General features: G+C 47.3%; 1 protein-coding gene and 1 long non-coding RNA gene across 5 annotated transcripts in view; one reads left to right on the top strand and one right to left on the bottom strand.

Moving 5' to 3' along the window:
* Positions 1 to 287: 287 nt before the first annotated feature.
* Positions 288 to 21252, bottom strand: part of LOC127596819 (ETS-related transcription factor Elf-2-like) — a 56440-nt gene continuing 35475 nt past the window's right edge. The window contains exons 3-9 of one of the 4 annotated variants that reach the window (XM_052059744.1): positions 15621 to 15936; positions 8678 to 8782; positions 3328 to 3447; positions 3092 to 3175; positions 1881 to 2073; positions 1538 to 1768; positions 288 to 1257 (exon numbers count right to left, since the gene is read on the bottom strand). In XM_052059744.1, the coding sequence (XP_051915704.1) occupies positions 768 to 1257; positions 1538 to 1768; positions 1881 to 2073; positions 3092 to 3175; positions 3328 to 3447; positions 8678 to 8782; positions 15621 to 15936 (1539 nt within the window). In that variant the 3' untranslated portion in view covers positions 288 to 767. The remainder of the gene's footprint in view (positions 1258 to 1537; positions 1769 to 1880; positions 2074 to 3091; positions 3176 to 3327; positions 3448 to 8677; positions 8783 to 15620; positions 15937 to 21252) is intronic. The other 3 variants (XM_052059753.1, XM_052059762.1, XM_052059773.1) reach the window with 3 other exon arrangements.
* Positions 3636 to 5626, top strand: LOC127597845 (uncharacterized). The gene is made up of 2 exons (XR_007961780.1): positions 3636 to 3694; positions 4726 to 5626. It is a non-coding gene; the product is annotated as an uncharacterized LOC127597845 (long non-coding RNA).

The raw sequence follows: 21252 nt of genomic DNA, 5'->3' as shown, positions 1-21252 counted from the left end.
CAAACTACGATATTTAAATCAACAAATATTGTTTGCAATGTGCAATCAGGCAACTCAAGTTTCTTTAAAAACATTGTTTGAAGGTAACTGTGACGAAGTGTTAGTTTAAACACCATATGCTTTACAAATGGCGCCCACGTGGCTCAACCCACCAAGTTTTCTCTCACATTTTGCAGCTGCAATGATAGACAGAATGAAAGACAATTCTTTTTTTCTCATTTTTATAACACATTTTTGTAAAACTGATAGTACAAGAAATAATTGTATACTATACTTCATATGTGGAGCACAAATCTACCTTATTTGGATTTTGACATCTTTTGACTCCCTTTTAAATTGCAGTAAAAAAAAAAAAGAGCAGTGTATTTAACAGTGCAAGGTAAGGACAAAACTCTTCAGACAAGAACCGGTTGAAAAACAGATGAAATCAACCAAACAAACTTAGTCTAGGAGAAGAAAAAAATACCTGCTGTGTATCAAAATGCTCTGTAGATTTCCATTTACAATTTTTTTTTCTCGGTGAGTTTACATACTGTTTGACTGCAAATGTTTCATTTGCAATCTAAGGCTGCCCATCTTCTTTGAGCAAGTTTTTTCACACACCTGTTCCATTCCTCTTTTGTGGGGTTGCAATTTGTCCTCGATGAGAGCAGCCAGTCAAAGTGCTCTCTTGTGGGTCCAGGAGGTGGATTTGATATGACTTGCCTTCCTTCTGCAGTATTTACAGTCATTCCCCCCCGAGAGCATCCCACCTGAGGATTGACTTCTCAGGAAGTTGGGCTTTCTTCTGGTGCTACTGGCTGACTGGAGAGGGTCGATACCTCAGAATGTGACTCCTTGAGCTGGGTAGGACTTTGGACATGTTGCACCGTGAGCTGCGGTTTGGCTAGGATAAGCTGTGGCACTGGTGTGCCTGCTGCTAGATGGACGGTAGGGGTTGTTGCTGGCTTTGGGACAGCCTGCGCTAGATGTGTTGTGACAGGTTTGGCCTGTACGAGCTGAGTCACCTGGCTTGACGGACTTGCCTGCATGAGTGTGGCAAGTTGGTTGGCTGGGATCGTGATGATTGTGATTTTATCACCTGTTTTGGAACCAGACGGAAGCATGGTGGGCAGGGTCTGGATGACCAATTTTGGGGGCGCACTAGCACTAGCTACTGTAACTGGGGCTCCTGCAGAGGTGGTTAGGATTGCCGAAGAGTTTAATGTCACTTGCCCAAGAGAGTTAGTCATGACCACAGGCATGGCACGAATGGGCCTGTTGGAGAAGGAAAAACAGAATTCATGAACACCAGCTACCCAAAAAATTACTGAACGTGTGGTGTTTTCGGGGAAGCACGCAGTGATTGAGCAGTATTTAACGACTTCAAGATAGCAACAAAGACACTGAGATGATCAACATAAAATGTTGAAGTGAACAATCTCAACAATTATACACGGAATAGAAGTGTTTATTAGACACTTGCTCGGTGTGGCTTATGACAAACTAAATCAAACGCAATGAAAAAAAATGCAAAAAGTGCACGAAAGTGTAAGACCTGGTGGTGGTGGTGTTGGGGATGATTGTGACGTATGCTTGCTGAGGATGGTAGGCAGCACTAGTGTTGGTGCCCAGCATTTCGGGACCCTGCTGGCTGGACAACATGCCCTCGCTGTCTTCACCTTCATCGTTATCCTCAATGACCCGAATGTTCTTTGGCATGTCTTTGAATTGGTAAGCCAACCGCTGACCCTCCACCTTTGCCAGGATTCCACGCTGGTAGTAATATCTGCATGTGAACACACTGGACTTTTGACATTGTACAACATGCTTATGTGTTTAGTTGGGATGCTTAATTTGAAACAAATGATTGAAGTTTTAGTTTGTGCAGAATGGCTGACCTGAGCGCTCGGCCCATTGTTTCATAGTTCATATCGGGTTTATTCTTGTGTTTTCCCCAAAGTTTGGACACGGCCTTGGAGTCGACCAATTTGAAGATGCCCTTTTCCCTCTGCATCCACTTAATGTAGCGAGGACATGTGTTTTTGTCCTGCAATAGTTCCAGCAAAAACTCCCACAGGTAGGTGGTGTTCCCTGAGAAGAAAAGAACATGATGTAAAATTATCTTTGAGCTCACAAAAAAAAAAAAAAAAAAAAAAAAAAAAAAAAACCACCAAATATCTAACTAAGGAAATGGGACATAACCTGACAATTGAATTGTTACAGCGGTGTCAAATGTAGAACTGTCAAGAACATTTCTACGGGACGCTATTGCAGCATACTATGTACAGTAATGCTATTTTTAAAAATAAAGAAATAAATATACATATTTTCGTCAACTGAAAATGACATCTCAGTTGCTCAGGGGTCAGGTAACGACCAATTACGACTCAACCGTTTTCTGGAGTTGATCCATGACTGCCCTGAGCATTTGTGATGTAATTTTCAATCAACGGCAACTGGCAAAATGGCTGCTCCTGAGATGGACAAAACACAATATTAATCAGAATGTCATGTTTAGACGATTGGAGGCGCATAGAACATATTAAAGCAAGAACATTTTGGGACGAATAAAGGTAATCTTATCGTGTACTTCATTAAAATATTTATTATATTTACACACATTGAACTTTATAGGCATGTCTTCTCAAGTTGTTTTCAAAACTCTTTTATTTGGTGTGTCACATTTATTTTACATGGACTTAGAGCACAATGACAATCTTTGGGATATGCTGGAGAGTTGGACAATTGCCTCTCTCATACGTACATTTTGGCAGCCCCATAGAAGTACCAAAGTGCTTGTGCCAAAGCGAACTACAAGCCTTGGTTTTCCACATGTTCTCTAACACTAAACTTTAATCGACATGATCATTCCAGGAAAAGGCCACCAGGCTCTATCCCACATGTAAAAGCAATGCCACACGTTCTGCCATGTTCTAGACAGGAAGAGTTTCAAGTTAAACATTTTCACATGCCTGCCACTGTGGGAAGATGGGACTCGCCTTGTACATTGTTTTAATTTTTAGGGTGATCACTTAAATAATAAATGGTAAAACAAATTAATAAATAATACGGGCAGCAATAAATCAAAATATAAGGCATGCCTGTCTACCTTTTCCTTCCCTCTGTCTCTTCTTAATCCCTAGGTCAAAGGTCCCGTTGGATGTAGGTTGGTGCATCTTTGTCTTACGTCCACCTAAAATTAGAAAATAAACAACTGTAATTTCCAGCTTTCTTATATCACTGTACACTGAAGCAGTCTGTCTGCCTGTCTGCTAACATCAAGCATAAAAAAGAGACGATTCGTAGCACCACTCCAGTTTCGTATGACAGTCTGTTGACACTGACCTCCTCTCTTCTTTTTGGCAACAGGTTCATTATCAGGCGGGATGGGGAAGGATTCTTCCTCCTCCATAGGTCCACACTCTGTTGAAACCTCCACTATTGTCTCCATCATCACATCATCTGCTGGGCACCCAAAAAATTAGATTATCGATTTTTTGTCACCGTGGCTTTGCTCCCACAACAAATATTTTGCCGGTTCTTTCTATAAAGATTTTCATAACTCACTATATGGTATTAGAGAAATTCTACAAATATTTAATACAGGGGTCGCCAACCCAAAATGTTGAAAGAGCCATATGGGAAAAAAAAATGTCTGGAGCCTCAAAAAAATAACTAAGTGTGTTGTATATGTGTGGGTCGATCGCGGTAGGTTCTTCTTGCTTGGCTCTCGACGAAGGTGGACGCTTTTGCTTTCTGCTCCTGTCCCCCAGCCGCACCCCCACCCTTCCTTGCTCGCCACTCAGTCCATGTGCTGTCTTTGTCTGACTTTTCCTAGCCTCCTGTCGTATTTTCATACTAAAAACAAACATGGAATTGGTTGACCTGTCTCTCGATGCCATCGACAACATTTTCTCGATGAGAAGAGCAGGCAGTGGGGAGCCTACTTGCCCCTCGGGGACTTTTACTGCTCGGTACACCCTAGCTCCTTGGAGGAAGCGGAGAATGGTGTGCCTGTCAACACTGTCCGTTGAGGACGTGGATGACATCTACATTTTCGGCCTTCCGATAACAGGTATGCTGCTGTTTGGTGTGAGCAGTTTCCTGATCTATCGAAAATTCAACCGACGGGAGCGGTTCTATTGGACGAGGCTGCCGGTCTAAGGATGGCATAACGCGGATGTCCAACACTCAGACTCAGACTGTGCTCAACCACAAACTGTTGCGGGTTTCACAGCAGGATGGTCATCAACTTGGAGAAAACTGGAATCCGTGTTCAATTACTGACTGAAATCTTGGATTTGGCTGATCGACGCCACTAGAGAGACATAAGCCACGGACTCAAGGCTGTCTGAAATTCTTGGGCAGCCTGCTACCAAAACAACATCTGCTATCTCGACCTTCCCCTGATGAAAATATGCACGGAAGCTAGTCCCCCACCATTCCCTTGATTCACCGTCTTCATTGTTTATGCCTTGTGACCTGTTGTAACTGTCATATGCTTGTGCAGGGTTTTTTTGCCGAACTCAAATTATCCTCAAAATGAGCATAGTTCGAGTGTGGGGTTTTTTCTCCCTCTCTCCCTCCCCTGTGGTTTCTTTCTGACCTTCGGGTTGAGTGAACGCTGGCGCGTTTTGGCTGCCGCTGCTCAACCTGTATTGTTTTGTGTTTTTTGTTAGTGTAAAGTGTCCTTGGGTGTCTTGAAAGGCGCTTCTAAATAAAATGTATTATTATTATTATTAGGTTGGTTGAACGAAAAGTAGATCGTCAATAAAGGTTGGCCACCCCTGCTCTACAGAATGCACCGCACGGAAAAAACATTTACCGTATTTTCACAACTATAAGGCGCCATTAAAAGTCTTACATTTTCTCCAAAATGGACAGGATGCCTTATAATGCGGAGCGTCTAGTGTATGAGCCGAGTTCCAAAGCATGACTGAGAGTGCTTCTGGCTGACACGCTGTTTATATAGAGAAAAGGCGGAGTGAGTGATGACAGGGATGCGGAAGTCCGCCAATGAGTGAAGGGTAGGCGTGTATGAGGACGCTGAAGGCACTTCGCTAGCAGGTACCAGTCGCCAATGAGTGAAGGGTGAGCGTGTAAGAGGTGAAGAGAAAAACGTGAGAACATTGTAAAATGGCTAAATAAAGTACAACTGAACTCAGTTTTGCTTCCGTTGCCTTTTTAAAAACGTGTTTTTAGCGTGCGTGCATGCATGCCGTATGTTTAAGCTGGCGTATGTTTTACCATGCCTGGCTACGCCCAATAATACAGTGCGTTTGTGTATGTGTCAAACACAGAAATAGCACCCGTGACAGAGACTGCGCGCAACAATACGGTGCACCGAATGGTCATGAAAATACGGTAATCAGGAAGGCTCATTGTGTAATTGTAGCAAACTAACTGATTGTAAATTTCCCCCTTTGCGGGACAAATAAAGGACATCTTAAGTGATTCCTCATTTTTAACAAAACAACAAAAAACTTGGTTGACTTTTTTTTGGTGCTTTTTTAGTGCTTCTTCAAACTCAAAAGGTCAAATTTTGATTCATATGAATCCACAGTTTTTTCCGGGGTTTGGCACGAGCCATGGAAGTAAAGAAAGTCTTAAAAGTATTGTATTGTTTGCAATATATTCAGAAAAAGACTGGTAAATAAAAAGCCTTGATAACGTTGACCTATACTTGTATGATAAATAATTGAATGGGACCATCAGGCACCGACAGGTATGGCAGCCTCGGTCACACGCTCCCTAGTAATATCCCTGTTTTTGTCATTTTCGTTATTTTTTTGGCGACCCTGAGCGGCTTACTTATACGAGGGAAAATTTGCTGCGCATTGGGGGGTCTCCGTTCGGTCTTATTTCACCAGCACATGAAAATCCACAAGGTTTTTCGGAGCTAATCGCGAGCGGAGGGCTGCGCTGTACGGAGCATGGAAACGCCGCCGGAGGAGGGGGAAGAGAGCTGGCGTGCTCGTCAGCCCGAACCTGGAGTGGCTGTCTTTAAACTGCAAGCCATTCTACTCGCCACGTGAGTTGACCTCCTTTTTACTAGTCTGTGTTTACATTGCGCCACAAGCTAACGCTAACACGGCGATACAAACACTAGCCGAACAAGTAAACAAAATCGAACTAAAATACCCAGAGTCACCCCTGATCATTTTGGGCAATTTTAATAGAGCACATCTTAACCGTGAACTTCCCAGATATAAGCAGCACATCGACTGTTTCGCCAGGGAAGGCAACATTCTAGACCACTGCTATACAACAATCAAAAATTCATACCGATCGGTCGCCCGTGCAGCATCGGGTCTTTCTGACCACAATTTAATCCACTTAATACCTACATACAGACAGAAACTCAAATGTGTTAAACCGGTTGTTACAAAAAAAAGGACAGATGAAGTAAAGCAAACTCTACAAGAATGCTTAGACTGCACTGATTGGGGCGTCTTTGAAACTTCAACGGGCACATTGGATGAATACACAGACACTGTAACATCATAGATCCGTTTCTGTGAGGACGTGTGTACCAACGAAGTACTTCCGCTCCTTCAACAATAACAAGCCATGGTTTACTCCCAAATTCAGGCAACTCAGGAAAGAGAAAGAGGCCGCATTTAGAAGTGGAGATCGGGCACTGTACAAACACGCCCGAAACCAATAGACAAAGGAAATTAACATCGCTAAGAGAAGCTATGGAATGGCCTGAAAGCTATCACTAACGACAGAATGCCATCCCCCCAAACAGTGAACAATAAGGGTCTTGCTAATGAACTAAACATGTTTTTCTACCGATTTGAAAAGGACACCCCCGTTTCCCACACACACCCACCTCTACGAGAAACCACTCTATCTACCCCCCCACCCTCTTTTTCTCCACTACAGATTCACGAAGAGGACGTGAGATGGCTCTTCAAGAAGCAGAAGATCAAGAAAGCTGCGGGGCCCGATAAAGTGTCCCTCTCCTGCCTGAAAGTCTGCGCTGACCAGCTGGCTCCGGGCTTCACACAAATCTTCAACAGATCCCAGGAGTTGTGTGAGGTCCCATCCTGGTTGAAACAGTCAGTATAGGCCTGTCGCCCTGACGTCTGTGGTCATGAAGTCCTTTGAACGCCTTGTGCTGAACCACCTAAAGAACGTCACCGGACCCCTGCTGGACCCTCTCCAGTTTGCCTACCGGGCAAACAGGTCTGTGGAAGATGCAGTCAACATAGGTCTGCACTACATCCTCGAGCACCTCGAGAGCACAGGGACCTAAGCAAGGATCCTCTTTGTGGATTTCAGCTCTGCATTCAACACCATCATCCCGGAACTCCTCACCCACAAACTTCTCCACCTCGGTGTGTCCCCTACGATCTGCCAGTGGATCCTCAGCTTCCTGACGGGACGGACACAACAGGTGAGACTGGGAGCACTGGGAGCACCGCTACACAAACGATTGCACCTCAACAGATCCTGCTGTCAAACTCAAAGTTAGCAGACGACACCACGGTCATCGGTCTCATCAAAGACGGCGATGAGTCTGCGTACCGCCAACAAGTGGAGCAGCTGGAATTCTGGTGCAGCCGACAACCTCGGGCTGAACACGCTCAAGACTGTAGAGATGATCGTGGACTTCAGGAAACATTCTTCTCCACAGTTGCCCCTCACAGTATCCCTGTGTCAACCGTCGAGACCTTCAAGTTTCTGGGAATCAGTCTCCCAGGACATGAAGTGGGAAGTCAACACCATCTCCATACTGAAAAGGGCCCGGCAGAGGATGTACTTCCTGAGGCTGCTGAGGAAGCATGGCCTGCCACAGGAGGTGCTACGACAGTTCTACACGGCAGTCATCGAATCAATCCTGTGTTCTTCCATCACGGTTTGGTTTGGGGCCGCCACAAAAAAGGACAAAATCCGACTTCAACGGACAGTTAGGTCGGCGGAAAGAATCATTGGCACCGCCCTACCCATTCTTGAGGACTTGCACACTGCAAGAATCAAGACAAGGGCACACAAAATTCTCCTGAATCCCCCGCACCCGGCCCACCACCTTTTCCAGCTACTCCCCTCAGGCAGACGCTACAAATCCATGCGCACCAAATCCAGTAGACACTTAAACAGCTTCTTCCCTCTAGCCATTAACTCCCTAAACAGTCACTGACGTAGTGACTCTTCTTGTACTACAAATACTGCTACTGGTCACTCTAAAATGGTTCAATGATTTTGTTGTTTACGATGATACTAATGCAACTTGTTTTACCGGAGACAAATTCCTTGTGTGTTCTAAATACTTGGCCAATAAAGAGGATTCTGATTCTGATTAAAAAGGTTACTGAACACTTTATAGCACCAAAGTAGCAACATGGCAGCAAGCAACATGTACAGTATGTCTTAATTTCTCACTTTTTTCAAGTGGCAACCTTTTGAAATATCCAAACTGAATGTTAAATTGCTGCAAATGGCTGATGACAAGCTCAGTGTACGCTGCCTACCGCTCAACGACAGCCGAATGGATGGGTGAAAAAAAATTCTGCCTCAAGGGTTGAAACATTAACTATAATGGAATTCTTGACGAGAAAGATTTTATCGTCGACCTTGTAGGTGCTCCTGTGACTTCTTTAGAAAAAACTCTTAAGTAAGGCCCCAGTCACGGTCTCATCGAGTAAATAGCAATAGATGCTGCCAGCTAAGGTAATGCAAGTGTTGTTACCTGTGTTGCGATCATGTAACCCTCCGGGAGACTCCATATGCAGAAGAGCTTCAGCTGCTTCAAATGTTTTATCGAAACACACAATGTCCTGACTCGACATCTCCACTGAAAAAGACACAAAAGTATATAAGCATGCATATACACACATGTGTGGGTGGGGGGGGGGGGGGGGGGTGTATGCAGTATATATACAGGTACCTATTAGAGCTGTCAGTTTAGCGCGTTATCGGCATTAATTTAAATGAAATTTAACGTGATACATTTTTTTCTCGCAAGATTAATGTGGCACATGTCACAGCGGATTTTACGTTGCTCTAAAAATGAACCGGAAAAAAAACAGAAGTCCACGCCCATGTCTGTTTTGCCAGCCACTGCAGCGCGAGACACCGAAAACGGATACTTAAAGAGTTTACGAATGGAAAGTTTACTTTAAAAAAGTTGCCAGATAGTCCCAATGACAACACTAAAGTTACCTGGATGTTTTGCAATCGGAAACTGAGCGATCATCAAAGATCTTCGAGTTAGAGATTCCACACAAGCACACAGCTGATGTGAGTAATCCGCCTCTCATCTAAGACAGACAGCGATGGATCATTTCAAAGTGAAGAAAATGGATAACACGACTTAGAACAAATTTGCTGAAGCCATAGCTTTAGCAAATTTATTTTTAAATTTAAAATAAATTTATTTTCAGTGTGGTCTCTAGGTCGCTACCACTGCACTGCTGAACTCTTGACGTGCCACAGCGCACCGTCACTGTCAAACGAACACAGAGAAGCTCCACCCACTATATTTATATGTACACGGAACACTGTAACCTTCCACACAAAATAGTTCCAAACAGGTAACAATCGCGTCAGTGGCATACATTGTATTCGACAGGCTACCTGCTCTTTATTCACCAGAGGGTCATCAACCTAGTCTCTTAATTCTCTCCCGAAACAGTGTCTTCTCCCGCTTGGTGTACCTTAGCCTTCTCCGCGACGTACAATCTCTGTATACCTCGCTGGCAATCCGTAGTGGAGTCGTTAGATGCAATGCGAATGATTTCAGCTTGAGTAGAGCTGTGGACAATGAAGCCATACATTTAGCTCTGGCTTCAGCAAATTTGTTCTTCGTCGTGTCAACCATTTTCTTCGCTTTGAAATGATCAATAGCTGTCTGTCTGAGACGAGGGAGTTGAGTACTCACGTCAGCTGTGTGCTTGGCCATTAGGTGGTATTTCAGAGTTGACGTGCTATGATGGTAGCTGAGTTTACGACACCAAACATACAGGTAACTTTGGTCTTGTCAGTGGAACAATCTGGCAACTTTTTAGAAGTAAACTTTCCATTCATAAACTCTAAGTATCAGTTTTCAGTGTCTCGCGCTGCCGTGGCTGGCAAAACAGACATGTGCGTGGACCTGTGCAGCGCGCTTGTTGATTTTGTTTCTGGTTTATTTATAGAGCAACGTAACATCCGTGGTGACGTGTGCTGCGTTAATCTCGCGAGAAAAAAAATTAAACCCGTTAAAATTCATTTAAATTAATGCGGCTCTACGCTGAGCCCCTCCCAGATGACCGAGCTTCTCACCGTATCTCTAAGGGAGAGCCCTGACACCCTGCGGATAAAACTCATTTCGGCCGCTTGTATCTGTTCTTTCGGTCACGACCCATAGCTTGTGACCATAGATGAGGGTTGGGACGTAGATCGACCGGAAAATTGACAGCTTTGCCCTTTCGCTCAGCTCCTTCTTTACCACAACAGACCGATACAACGTCTGCATCACAGCAGATGGCGCATCGATTCGCCTGTCGATCTCCCGCTCCCTCCTGCCCTCACTCGTGAACAAGACCCCAAGATATTTCAACTCCTCCACTTGGGGCAAGATCTCCTCCCCGACTCGGAGAGGGCACTCCACCCTTTTCCGACTGAGGACCACGGTTTCAGATTTGGAGGTGCTGATCTTTATCCCAACCGCTTCACACTCGGCTGTGAAACGCTCCAGTGAGAGTTGGAGAGCCCTGCTTGAAGGAGCCAACAGTAACACATCTGCAAAAAGCAGAGATGCAATCCTGAGGCCAACAAAACTGACCCCCTCAACGCTTCGGCTGCGGCTGGAAATTAATGTCCATAAAGGTGATGAACAAAATCGGCGACAAAGGGCAGCCTTGGCGGAGTCCAACCCTCACTGGAAAAGATTCCGACTTATTGCCGGCAATGCGAACCAAACTCTGACATTGGCAGTTTAGGGACCGAACAGCCCGTATCAGGGGTCTTGGCACCCCATACTCCCAAAGCACCTCCCACAGAACTCCCGGAGGGACGCGGTCAAACGCCTTCTTCAAGTCCACAAAACGCATATAGACTGGTTGGGCGAGTTCCCACGTACCCTCAAGGACCCTGTGCTAAGGGTGTAAAGCTGGTCCACAGTTCCACGGCCGGGACGAAAACCACACCGCTCGACTGAAGTCTGTCAGGAAGTCGACTTCTCTAGCAGCCCTGAATAGATAGACCTTACTAGGGAGGCTGAGGAGTGTGATCCCTCTGTAGTTGGAACACATCCTCCGGTCCCCTTTTTTAAAAAGAGGGACCACCACCCCGGTCTGCCAATCCAGAGGCACTCTCCCAAATGACCACGTGATGTTGCAGAGGCGTGCCAACCAGGACAGCCCCACAACATCCAGAGCCTTGAGGAACTCCGGGCGGATCTTATCCACCCCTGGGGCCTTGCCACCGAGGAGCTTTTTAACCACATCAGTGACTTCAACCACAGAGATCGAAGAGCCCACCCCAGAGTCCCCAGGCTCTGCTTCCTCCAAGGAAGGCCTGTTGGTGGAGTTGAGGAGGTCTTCGAAGTACTCTGCCCACCGGTTCACAACGTCCCGAGTCGAAGTCAACAGCGCCCCATCCCCACTGTACACAGTATTAGTGGTGCACTGCTTCCCCCTCCTGAGACGTCGGATGGTGGACCAGAATTTCCTCGAAGCCATCCAGAAGTCGGCTTCCCTGGCCTCACTGAACTCTTCCCATGCCTCGTTTTTGCCTCTTTGACCACCGAAGCTGCGTTCCGCTTGGCCAGTCGATACCCGTCAGCTGCCTCTGGGGTCCCACAGGCCATAAAGGCCCGATCGGACCCCTTCTTCAGCTTGACGGCATCCCTTACTGCTGGTTGTCCACCAGCGAGTACGGGGGTTGGCGACACGACAGGCACCAACCACCTTACGTCCGCAACTCAGATTGGCCGCCTCAACAATAGAGCCACGGAACATGGTCCATTCGTACTCAATATCCCCTGCATCCCCCGGGACATGGGAAACGCTCTGCCAGAGGTGGGAGTTGAATCTCTTTCTGACAGGGGATTCCGTCAGACGCTCCCAACAAACCCTCACAATACATTTGAGTCTGCCAGGACGGACCGGGCCTGGTGCTGTCCAGTTCTTCATATCTGAGACTCTTTCCTGTATGTCTGCCACTGTTATGGTAACTGGGTTCTGTTCAGGGAGGTTGCTGTGCTCCTCTCTCAGGGTCACCAGCCATTGTGTACTGCTGTTATGTGCAACCTCCTTCTCCCATATGCCTTTCCAGTACCTTTCAATTTCCAGTCTTGGTGGCTCAGCTCTGTTGTTAGGAGCCTGCCACTGAGCGTACACTTTCGCAGGTTGTGTTGCGAACAGCCTGTTTATTCGTCTGGCCTCATTCTCTTTCGTGTACCGCTTTAGGCGGCTGGACAAGGCTTGGAGCCTTTGTTTGGCAGTTTTGAGTGCTTCAGGTATGGTCATCTGGATGTACCATGATACCTCTCGGGTATCGGCCTTTTCACCACATCTCTCTGGGCCTCAATTGACTCACATCTTTCTGAGCCGCCTTGATTCTTAGCCTCCAAACGTCTTTTCCATGGTGGGTAACGTATCTCATGGCTTCCATGGTTGCTCTTATAGCCAAGCATCTCAAGGATCACTGATGCTGAAGCGTATATCAGCTCATTGGTTTCTGTGATCGTAACGGTCGGGATCGCCCTCAGTGCTGCATTCACACTTTCCATGAGACTTTCAGGTGGTACTTCACATAGCCGTTGTAATCGGTTTCTAGGTTGCCCAGCTTTCATTCTCGCCATGATCTTAGCTTTCAGGTCAGTTGCTGCCTCGCTCAGCATTTCATTCATTGGGGCTGGCCTAACAATCTCAACATCTGCATTCATTGGGGCTTGCCTCCCAATCTCTGGTATGACCTCCTCCTCTGATTTGGAAGCCTGGGGCCCTGCACCATGGAAGCTGCGTTGTACCTCAACAATCTCAAGTTGTGACAGCAGTTGCTGTTTGTTGATGTTGGAACACTGAGTTACGAGTTGTTTCGTGGTCAACCTTGACTGTGGGGTTCCAAGTAACCATTTAGCCCACATTCTCTAGTAGCATTCCAACAGAGCCATGTTATCGCATCTCGCCCATCTCCGCTTTGTTCCAGTAGCCCATTTTTCATCAAGGTGCTCTGGTTCCCCAGCACCTGACGCAGACCTTGTTTGGCCGGGCGACGTATGAGCCGGTATGTCATTTGTTTTATTGTCTCTCATCATTGTATGAGGTAGGCATTAGCGTGAAGGATCTTGCCCAAGGACCCACACCGTCTCCCGTATGCCAAACCGATGCCTTACCAACTGAGCTATCCAGCCGCTTATATGTATATGTATGTACACACACACACACACACACACACACACACACACACACACACACACACACACACACACACACACACACACACACACACACACACACACACACTGCATTCACACCTTTTCATCTGACCTTAATGTGACCTTTAAGTTTTCGAATGCACATGTCCAACTGTTCAATATTTCAGTACTTTTTTTCACAAGTTGCTGTTCTCTAACTAGGAGCCAAACGGCAAAATTCACAACAGGCATTTAATCCTTATATTGACCAATGTTTAATTCGACCAGGTTTAATTCGAGCTGATGTATTAAACAGTCATCCTCATCACGCTGTTCACATTTTAACAACAATGGATCACCAGTACTTTGACGTTGTGATGCTTCAAACAAGACATTCTCAGACGATCCATGTGCACCAAATCCTGCAGACACTTAAACAGCTTTTTCCCTCTAACCGTTAACTCCCTAAACAGCCACTGACGTAATTACTCTTCTTGTACTACAAATACTGCTACTAATACCTAAACAGTCACTGACGTATAGTCCACAGCACCAGACACTTTAAAACGCTCAAGGACATCTGCACAATTGCACACTTCTTGTCCTACAAATACTGCGACTGGTCACTTTAAAATGGATCAATGATTTTTTGCACCAACTGTAAAACTGTTATAGTATTATATTCTACCACTGATCACTTTAGCTCTGCATGATACTTTGCACATTGTCTCACAGTTGTCAGTGGTACCACCGCACTACGGTTCACTTACATTACAAAATGTCCTTCCATATTTAATTTTTCCAGACTTATCTGTCATGTCCTTGTTTATAACGATACTAATGCGGCGTGTTATACTGGAGACAAATTCCTTGTGTGTTCTACATACTTGGCCAATAATGATTCTGACGTGGCTACTCAACCTAGAGTGTTACAGCGTGTCATCAGCAGGTTGCAACAGAGATACAGAGAGACTGGAAGAGTCACTGAAAGATGTAGAAGTAGATGTCCTTTGGCCACATCCCATGCTGATGACTACTACATTGTGAACAACAAAAAGACAAATGCTACTCCACTCAAGGCACGTTTAAGGGAGGTGAGAGGCACCCAAGTGTCACGTCAGACCATTTGAAACAGTTTACATTGGCGTGATCTGCGTGCTATACGACCTGCAAGAGTGCCTGTCCACACCACCAGGAACAGGCATCATCGTTTTGCATGGGCTAGGGAGCATTTACGCTGGATGACGGACCAGTGAACCTCAGTGCTGTTTTCTGATGAAAGTCGATTCACGGCGAGCAGAAATGATGGCCGCCAACAATGTTGGACAATTCAATGAGAGTGCTGTGCATCAGCCACTGTTGTCACCAGACGTGCTCTTGGTGGTGGCGATGTTACAATGTGGGCAGGTGAGTCCAGTCGGTCAAGCACTGCCCTACATTTTGTGAATGGTCCAGTGACAAGCCCATACTACCTGAATAACATTGTTAATCCAGTGATTGTGCCCCTTAATGAACATGGGCCTAATTTCATCTTCATGGACGACATTGCTCCAGCTCATCAAGGTTGAATCATCAGGGAGCGGCGGCTTTGTAGGGGCTTTGTATTTAGGGGAAGTATTTACAACCCTCTAAAACTCTGGGATATTTGCCTTTCTGGTGAAATTTCAGAAAGAACCTATTTCTTTTTAATTTTAAAAACAAAATGAATTCACTACAACCTTTATAAGTAAAATTAATTTGACATTCTCTAAACTGTTGAACATACGAGGGCCAACTATTCAATGTTTCCTGTTCTCCAACAAGAAGTGTAAAATCAAAATTCACAACAGGTGTAAAATGTCCAATGCTTTTCAGTGACTCTTCCAGTCACACAGTGTCTCTGATACAACCTGCTGATGACGCACTGTGACACGAAACTCTGTTAACTCAGTGGGCACTTCCCACTGAAAATGTCTTTAGCACAATGGTGAGGCATCTTTGTTTCATGTTAAACTGAGAAAAGCATGGAGAATAGGACTGTTTAAATTAGTTGTCCTCATCCATTCACATAATTTTTAGCTGATGGGGAAAAAAAGATCAGATTTTTCTTTTAAATCCCCACAGTGGCAAAAAAATCCTGATGTGCAAAGATATGACCAAATGGAATCGCAATAGCATTGTTATATAAGGGTTACAATGTAGCATTTTGTGTTTGTGTGGTGGAGTGAACCCCCCCCCCCCCAAATATAGTGTAGTGGACTTGCAGTGTAATAACAAAAAGGATGATTTTGTAATTATTATATTGTCTCACCTGTATCGGCCACTTCTGTGACAACCTCCTGCTCCTCAGCAACATCTTGCATCAGATAAGTCTCATCATCATACACCAACACCTGTGCAGAGTAACACTCCTCCACTTGGGCGCTGGCCACTTCCTCCACAATCACTGCAGGACAGCCATCCTCCTGCGCTACCACACGTCCCATCTTCTGCACCTCTCCACCTCCTCCCACAATCACTGCCTCTACCGCCTGCTGTATTACTTCATCTTCCTCCGCCTCCTCACCTCCTCCCACAATCACAGCATCGACATCGTCCTCCTCTTCCTCGGCAGGCTGCTGCTCACACTGCAGTTTGGAGAGATGATTAAAAAAAAAAAGTAATGGTGACTTCAACAGTTGCTCATTTTTAGTCCGAACAGAAATACTTTAACAATTTTCGTGGGCCTCATTAGGACAAGATGCTTGTTTCAAAATGTTTTTAAAAAATGGCACTATATTAGCCAGAGTCAAATAACATTTTGGGCACTACTAAATTGACATCAAACGTTGAAATCCCCCCCTCCGTGAGTCGTCACCTTACCGTGGTGGAGGGGTTTGTGTGTCCCAATGATCCTAGAAGCTAAGTTGTCTGGGGCTTTATGCCCCTGGCAGGGTCACCCATGGCAAACAGGTTCTAGGTGAGGGGCCAGACAAAGCACGGCTCAAAAGACCCCTTATGATGAGTAAAATTAATGGATCTCAGTTTCCCTTGCCCGGACGCGGGTCACCGGGGCCCCCCTCTGGAGCCAGGCCTGGAGGTGGGGCTCGTTGGCAGGCGCCTGGTGGCCGGGCTTACACCCATGGGGCACGGCCGGGCACAGCCCTAAGAGGCAACGTGGGTCCCCCTTCCCATGGGCTCACCACCCATGAGAGGGGCCAAAGGGGTCGGCTGCAATGTGAGCTGGGCGGCAGCCAAAGGCGGGGACCCTGGCGGTCCGATCCTCGGCTGCAGAAGCTAGCTCTTGGGACATGGAATGTCACCTCTCTGGCAGGGAAGGAGCCCGAGCTGGTATGTGAGGCAGAGAATTTCCGACTGGATATAGTCGGACTTGCCTCCACACACAGCCTGGGTTCTGGTACCAGTTCTCTCGAGAGAGAGGTTGGACTCTCTTCCACTCTGGCGTTGCTCACGGTGAGAGGCGCAGAGCAGGTGTGGGCATACTCATTGCCCCCCGGCTCAGTGCCTGTACATTGGGGTTCACACCGGTAGACGAGAGGGTTGCCTCCCTCCGCCTTCGGGTGGGTGGACGGGTCCTGACTGTTGTTTGTGCATATGCACCAAACAGCAGCTCAGCATACCCACCCTTTTTGGAGTCCTTGGAGGGTGTGCTGGAGAGTACTCCCGCTGGGGACTCCATTGTTCTGCTGGGGGACTTCAATGCTCACGTGGGCAATGACAGTGATACCTGGAAGGGCGTGATTGGGAGGAACGGCCCCCCCGATCAAAACAGGAGTGGTGTTTTGTTATTGGACTTCTGTGCTCGTCACGGATTGTCCATAACGAACACCTTGTTCAAACATAAGGGTGTCCATATGTGCACTTGGCACCAGGACACCCTAGGCCGCAGTTCGATGATCGACTTTGTAGTTGTATCATCGGATTTGCGGCCGCATGTCCTGGACACTCGTGTGAAGAGAGGGGCGGAGCTGTCAACTGATCACCACCTGGTGGTGAGTAGGCTCCGATGGTGGGGGAAGATGCCGGTCCGTCCTGGCAGACCCAAACGTATTGTGAGGGTTTGTTGGGAGCGTCTGGCGGAATCCCCTGTCAGAAGGAGTTTCAACTCCCACCTCCGACAGAGCTTTTCCCATGTTCCGGGGGAGGCGGGGGACATTGAGCCCGAGTGGACCATGTTCCGTGCCTCTATTGTTGAGGCGGCCAATCTGAGTTGTGGCCGTAAGGTGGTTGGTGCCTGTCGTGGCGGCAATCCCCGTACTCGCTGGTGGACACCAGCAGTAAGGGATGCCGTCAAGCTGAAGAAGGAGTCCTATCGAGCCTTTATGGCCCGTGGGACCCCAGAGGCAGCTGACGGGTATCGACTGGCCAAGCGGACCGCGGCTTCGGTGGTCGCCAAGGCAAAAACCCGAGCGTGGGAAGAGTTCGGTGAGGCCATGGAAGCCGACTTCCGGACGGCTTCGAGGAAATTCTGGTCCACCATCCGACGTCTCAGGAGGGGGAAGCAGTGCACCACTAACACTGTGTACAGTGGGGATGGGGCGCTGCTGACTTCGACTCGGGACGTTGTGAACCGGTGGGCAGGGTACTTCGAAGACCTCCTCAACTCCACCAACACGCCTTCCTTGGAGGAAGCAGAGCCTGGAGACTCTGAGGTGGGCTCTCCTATCTCTGTGGTTGAAGTCACCGATGTTGTTAAAAAGCTCCTCGGTGGCAAGGCCCCAGGGGTGGATGAGATCCGCCCGGAGTTCCTCAGGGCTCTGGATGTTGTGGGGCTGTCCTGGTTGACACGCCTCTGCAACATCGCGTGGTCAACAGGGAGAGTGCCTCTGGATTGGCAGACCGGGGTGGTAGTCCCTCTTTTTAAAAAGGGGGACCGGAGGGTGTGTTCCAACTACAGAGGGATCACACTCCTCAGCCTCCCTGGTAAGGTCTATTCAGGGGTGCTGGAGAGGAGGGTCCGTCAGGAAGTCGAGCCTCAGATTGAGGAGGAGCAGTGTGGTTTTCGTCCCGGCCGTGGAACAGTGGACCAGCTCTACACCCTTAGCAGGGTCCTTGAGGGTATGTGGGAATTCGCCCAACCAGTCTACATGTGTTTTGTGGACTTGGAGAAGGCGTTTGACCGTGTCCCTCGGGGAGTTCTGTGGGGGGTGCTTCGTGGGTATGGGGTACCGAACCCCCTGATACGGGCTGTTCGGTCACTATATCACCGATGTCAGAGTTTGGTTCGCATTGCCGGCAGTAAGTCGGAATCGTTTCCAGTGGGGGTAGGACTCCGCCAAGGCTGCCCTTTGTCGCCGATTCTGTTCATAACCTTTATGGACAGAATTTCTAGGCGCAGCCGAAGCGTTGAGGGGGTCCGTTTTGGGGGCCTCAGTATTACATCCCTGCTTTTTGCAGATGATGTGGTGCTGTTGGCTCCTTCAAACGGGGCTCTCCAACTCTCACTGGAGCGTTTCGCAGCCGAGTGTGAAGCGGTTGGGATGAAAATCAGCACCTCCAAATCTGAAACCATGGTCCTCAGTCGGAAAAGGGTGGAGTGCCCCCTCCGGGTCGGGGAGGAGATCTTACCCCAAGTGGAGGAGTTCAAGTATCTTGGGGTCTTGTTCACGAGTGGGGGTAGGAGGGAGCGGGAGATCGACAGGCGGATCGGTGCAGCGTCTGCTGTGATGCGGACGTTGTATCGGTCTGTCGTGGTGAAGAAGGAGCTGAGCCAAAGGGCGAAGCTCTCAATTTACCGGTCGATCTACGTCCCAACCCTCACCTATGGTCACGAGCTATGGGTCGTGACCGAAAGAACGAGATCCCGGATACAAGCGGCTGAAATGAGTTTTCTCCGCAGGGTGTCCGGGCTCTCCCTTAGAGATAAGGTGAGAAGCTCAGTCATCCGGGAGGGGTTCAGAGTCGAGCCGCTTCTCCTCCACATCGAGAGGAGCCAGATGAGGTGGCTTGGGCATCTGATTCGGATGCCTCCTGAGCGCCTCCCCGGTGAGGTGTTCCGGTCAGGTCCCACCGGGAGGAGACCCCGAGGAAGACCCAGGACACGCTAGAGAGACTATGTCACCCAGCTTGCCTGGGAACGACTCGGGATCCCCCGGGGAGAGCTGGAAGAAGTAGCTAGGGAGAGGGAAGTCTGGGCTTCCCTGCTAAAGCTGTTGCCCCCGCGACCCGGCCCCGGATAAGCGGTAGATGATGGATGGATGGATGGACGTTGAAATCCCCTTTGTTATTAGATGCTTTTTGATATATGTTACCAAGTGCTATGGCGATGTTCACACTGCAGGCCAATTCCAATTTGTACATGAAATGTGAACACCACAATTCAGATTTTTTTTTACTTTGACTCAGGCCTCTTTTGTATGTGGCTATAAATCAGATACATATCCGATGCATCTGCAATTTGAACTCTCAACCGTATACGTCCAACCTACAAGTTATCACAGGGCTGCCCAGCCTGTAAAGAGACTAAGCAGCTGTGTACGGCCCCCAATCTGAATATTAATGCCGTTCTTGATGGAAAACAGCAAAGATGTATGCGGTATGTGTTGCTGGGAGGATTATCCATGACGGCACACGAAGGCGAACTTCTAAATAAACATCATACCAAATATGCAGGGACAAACAAACAGGAAAGATTTGGATGGAAACCCCATTGTTGGAATCACTCACCATTATGAATTGGGGCCCCGACTGAGTGAATCGGGTAAGGGGTCACTTGTCAGCGACCACACCCCATTCGCTGATAATAGTTACACAAAATCTTGGCAGAAAATGCATTTACAGCGCAAATAGACAGGAGGTAGCAAGATAAATTATTTACAATGTTGTCAGAAAGCGAGGATGATAAAATTCTGAAAACCTAAACCAATCTTAGTCTGAGCAGTACAAAAATGCCTCAAGTATTGCAGTATTATATGCATGTGATTATTGTTATTTGTTTTACTTTTCTACCGTTTGCTCTGTTCACATTCATCTTATGCACTTTATACTTGAAAGACGGTTTTGGCCATATGATTCCTCACGTTTCTACGACAATACATTTGTTTGTCGCTATACACAAGAATATAAAATTCTTGAGCACTCAAGTTTTACTTGACAGGATATATTTTATTTATGTACTGTATGACTGTTGTGATATTTTAATTCTTTCACTTTATTCAACTGTGAAATAGTTGGACAGTGATCCCTCGCTATTTCGCGGTTCGTTTATCGCGGCTTTGGTGCATGGCAGATTTTTTCATATATTCATAATATTTTTTTAAGTCCGCAAAAAACAGTGTCAAAGTGTTGTTTACTATGCGTGCTCGTGTGTGCGCACTCTGCTCAAGCGCGCAAGGTCCACGTGGGACACTGTATGTGTGTGTTAAGGGTGTGGAAAAGAATCGATACATCGATGCGCACGTGCGCGATGCGGCTCAGTCACTGGGTATGACGCGATTGACGGGTGAAATCAAGATTCATCACGATGCATTGGTGGGTATCGGTAAAATCTGCCCTTTCCTAGACGCAATGAATGCACCATCATTATTTTGTGTTGAATATGGACGGAAGCCGTGAGTCACATACACTGCAGTACACAACTAGCGAAACACTATGGAGTTCGCGCAAGCAGGAGCGAGGAAACTACTGTATTTAATGCTCTCGCAACATTCAGATCTTATGTTTGGAAATACTACGGCTTCGAAAAGAAAGACGGAAAGCTTGATAAAACCTTCGTAATTTGCAAAGAATGTCGCACAACGAAGCCATACAACGGCAGCACCACAAATATGCAGACCACTTAAAACGATGGCACCACATCACCGACAAGTTTCCCGCCCCCTCCCACGCCTCCCCATCCAGTTCCTCGTTGGACACCGGAGAAACTCTTGGCAAACCAGGTCAGGAGCAGAAAAAAAAATCGCCTCTTGTTTTGGGGGTCTCTTGCAGCTCACTGTGACCGCGCA

The sequence above is a fragment of the Hippocampus zosterae genome, chromosome 1, assembly GCF_025434085.1.
Source record: "Hippocampus zosterae strain Florida chromosome 1, ASM2543408v3, whole genome shotgun sequence".
Classification (NCBI taxonomy): domain Eukaryota; kingdom Metazoa; phylum Chordata; class Actinopteri; order Syngnathiformes; family Syngnathidae; genus Hippocampus; species Hippocampus zosterae.
Note: the sequence above shows the minus strand (reverse complement) of the source record. Positions and strands in the feature narration are given on the sequence as shown.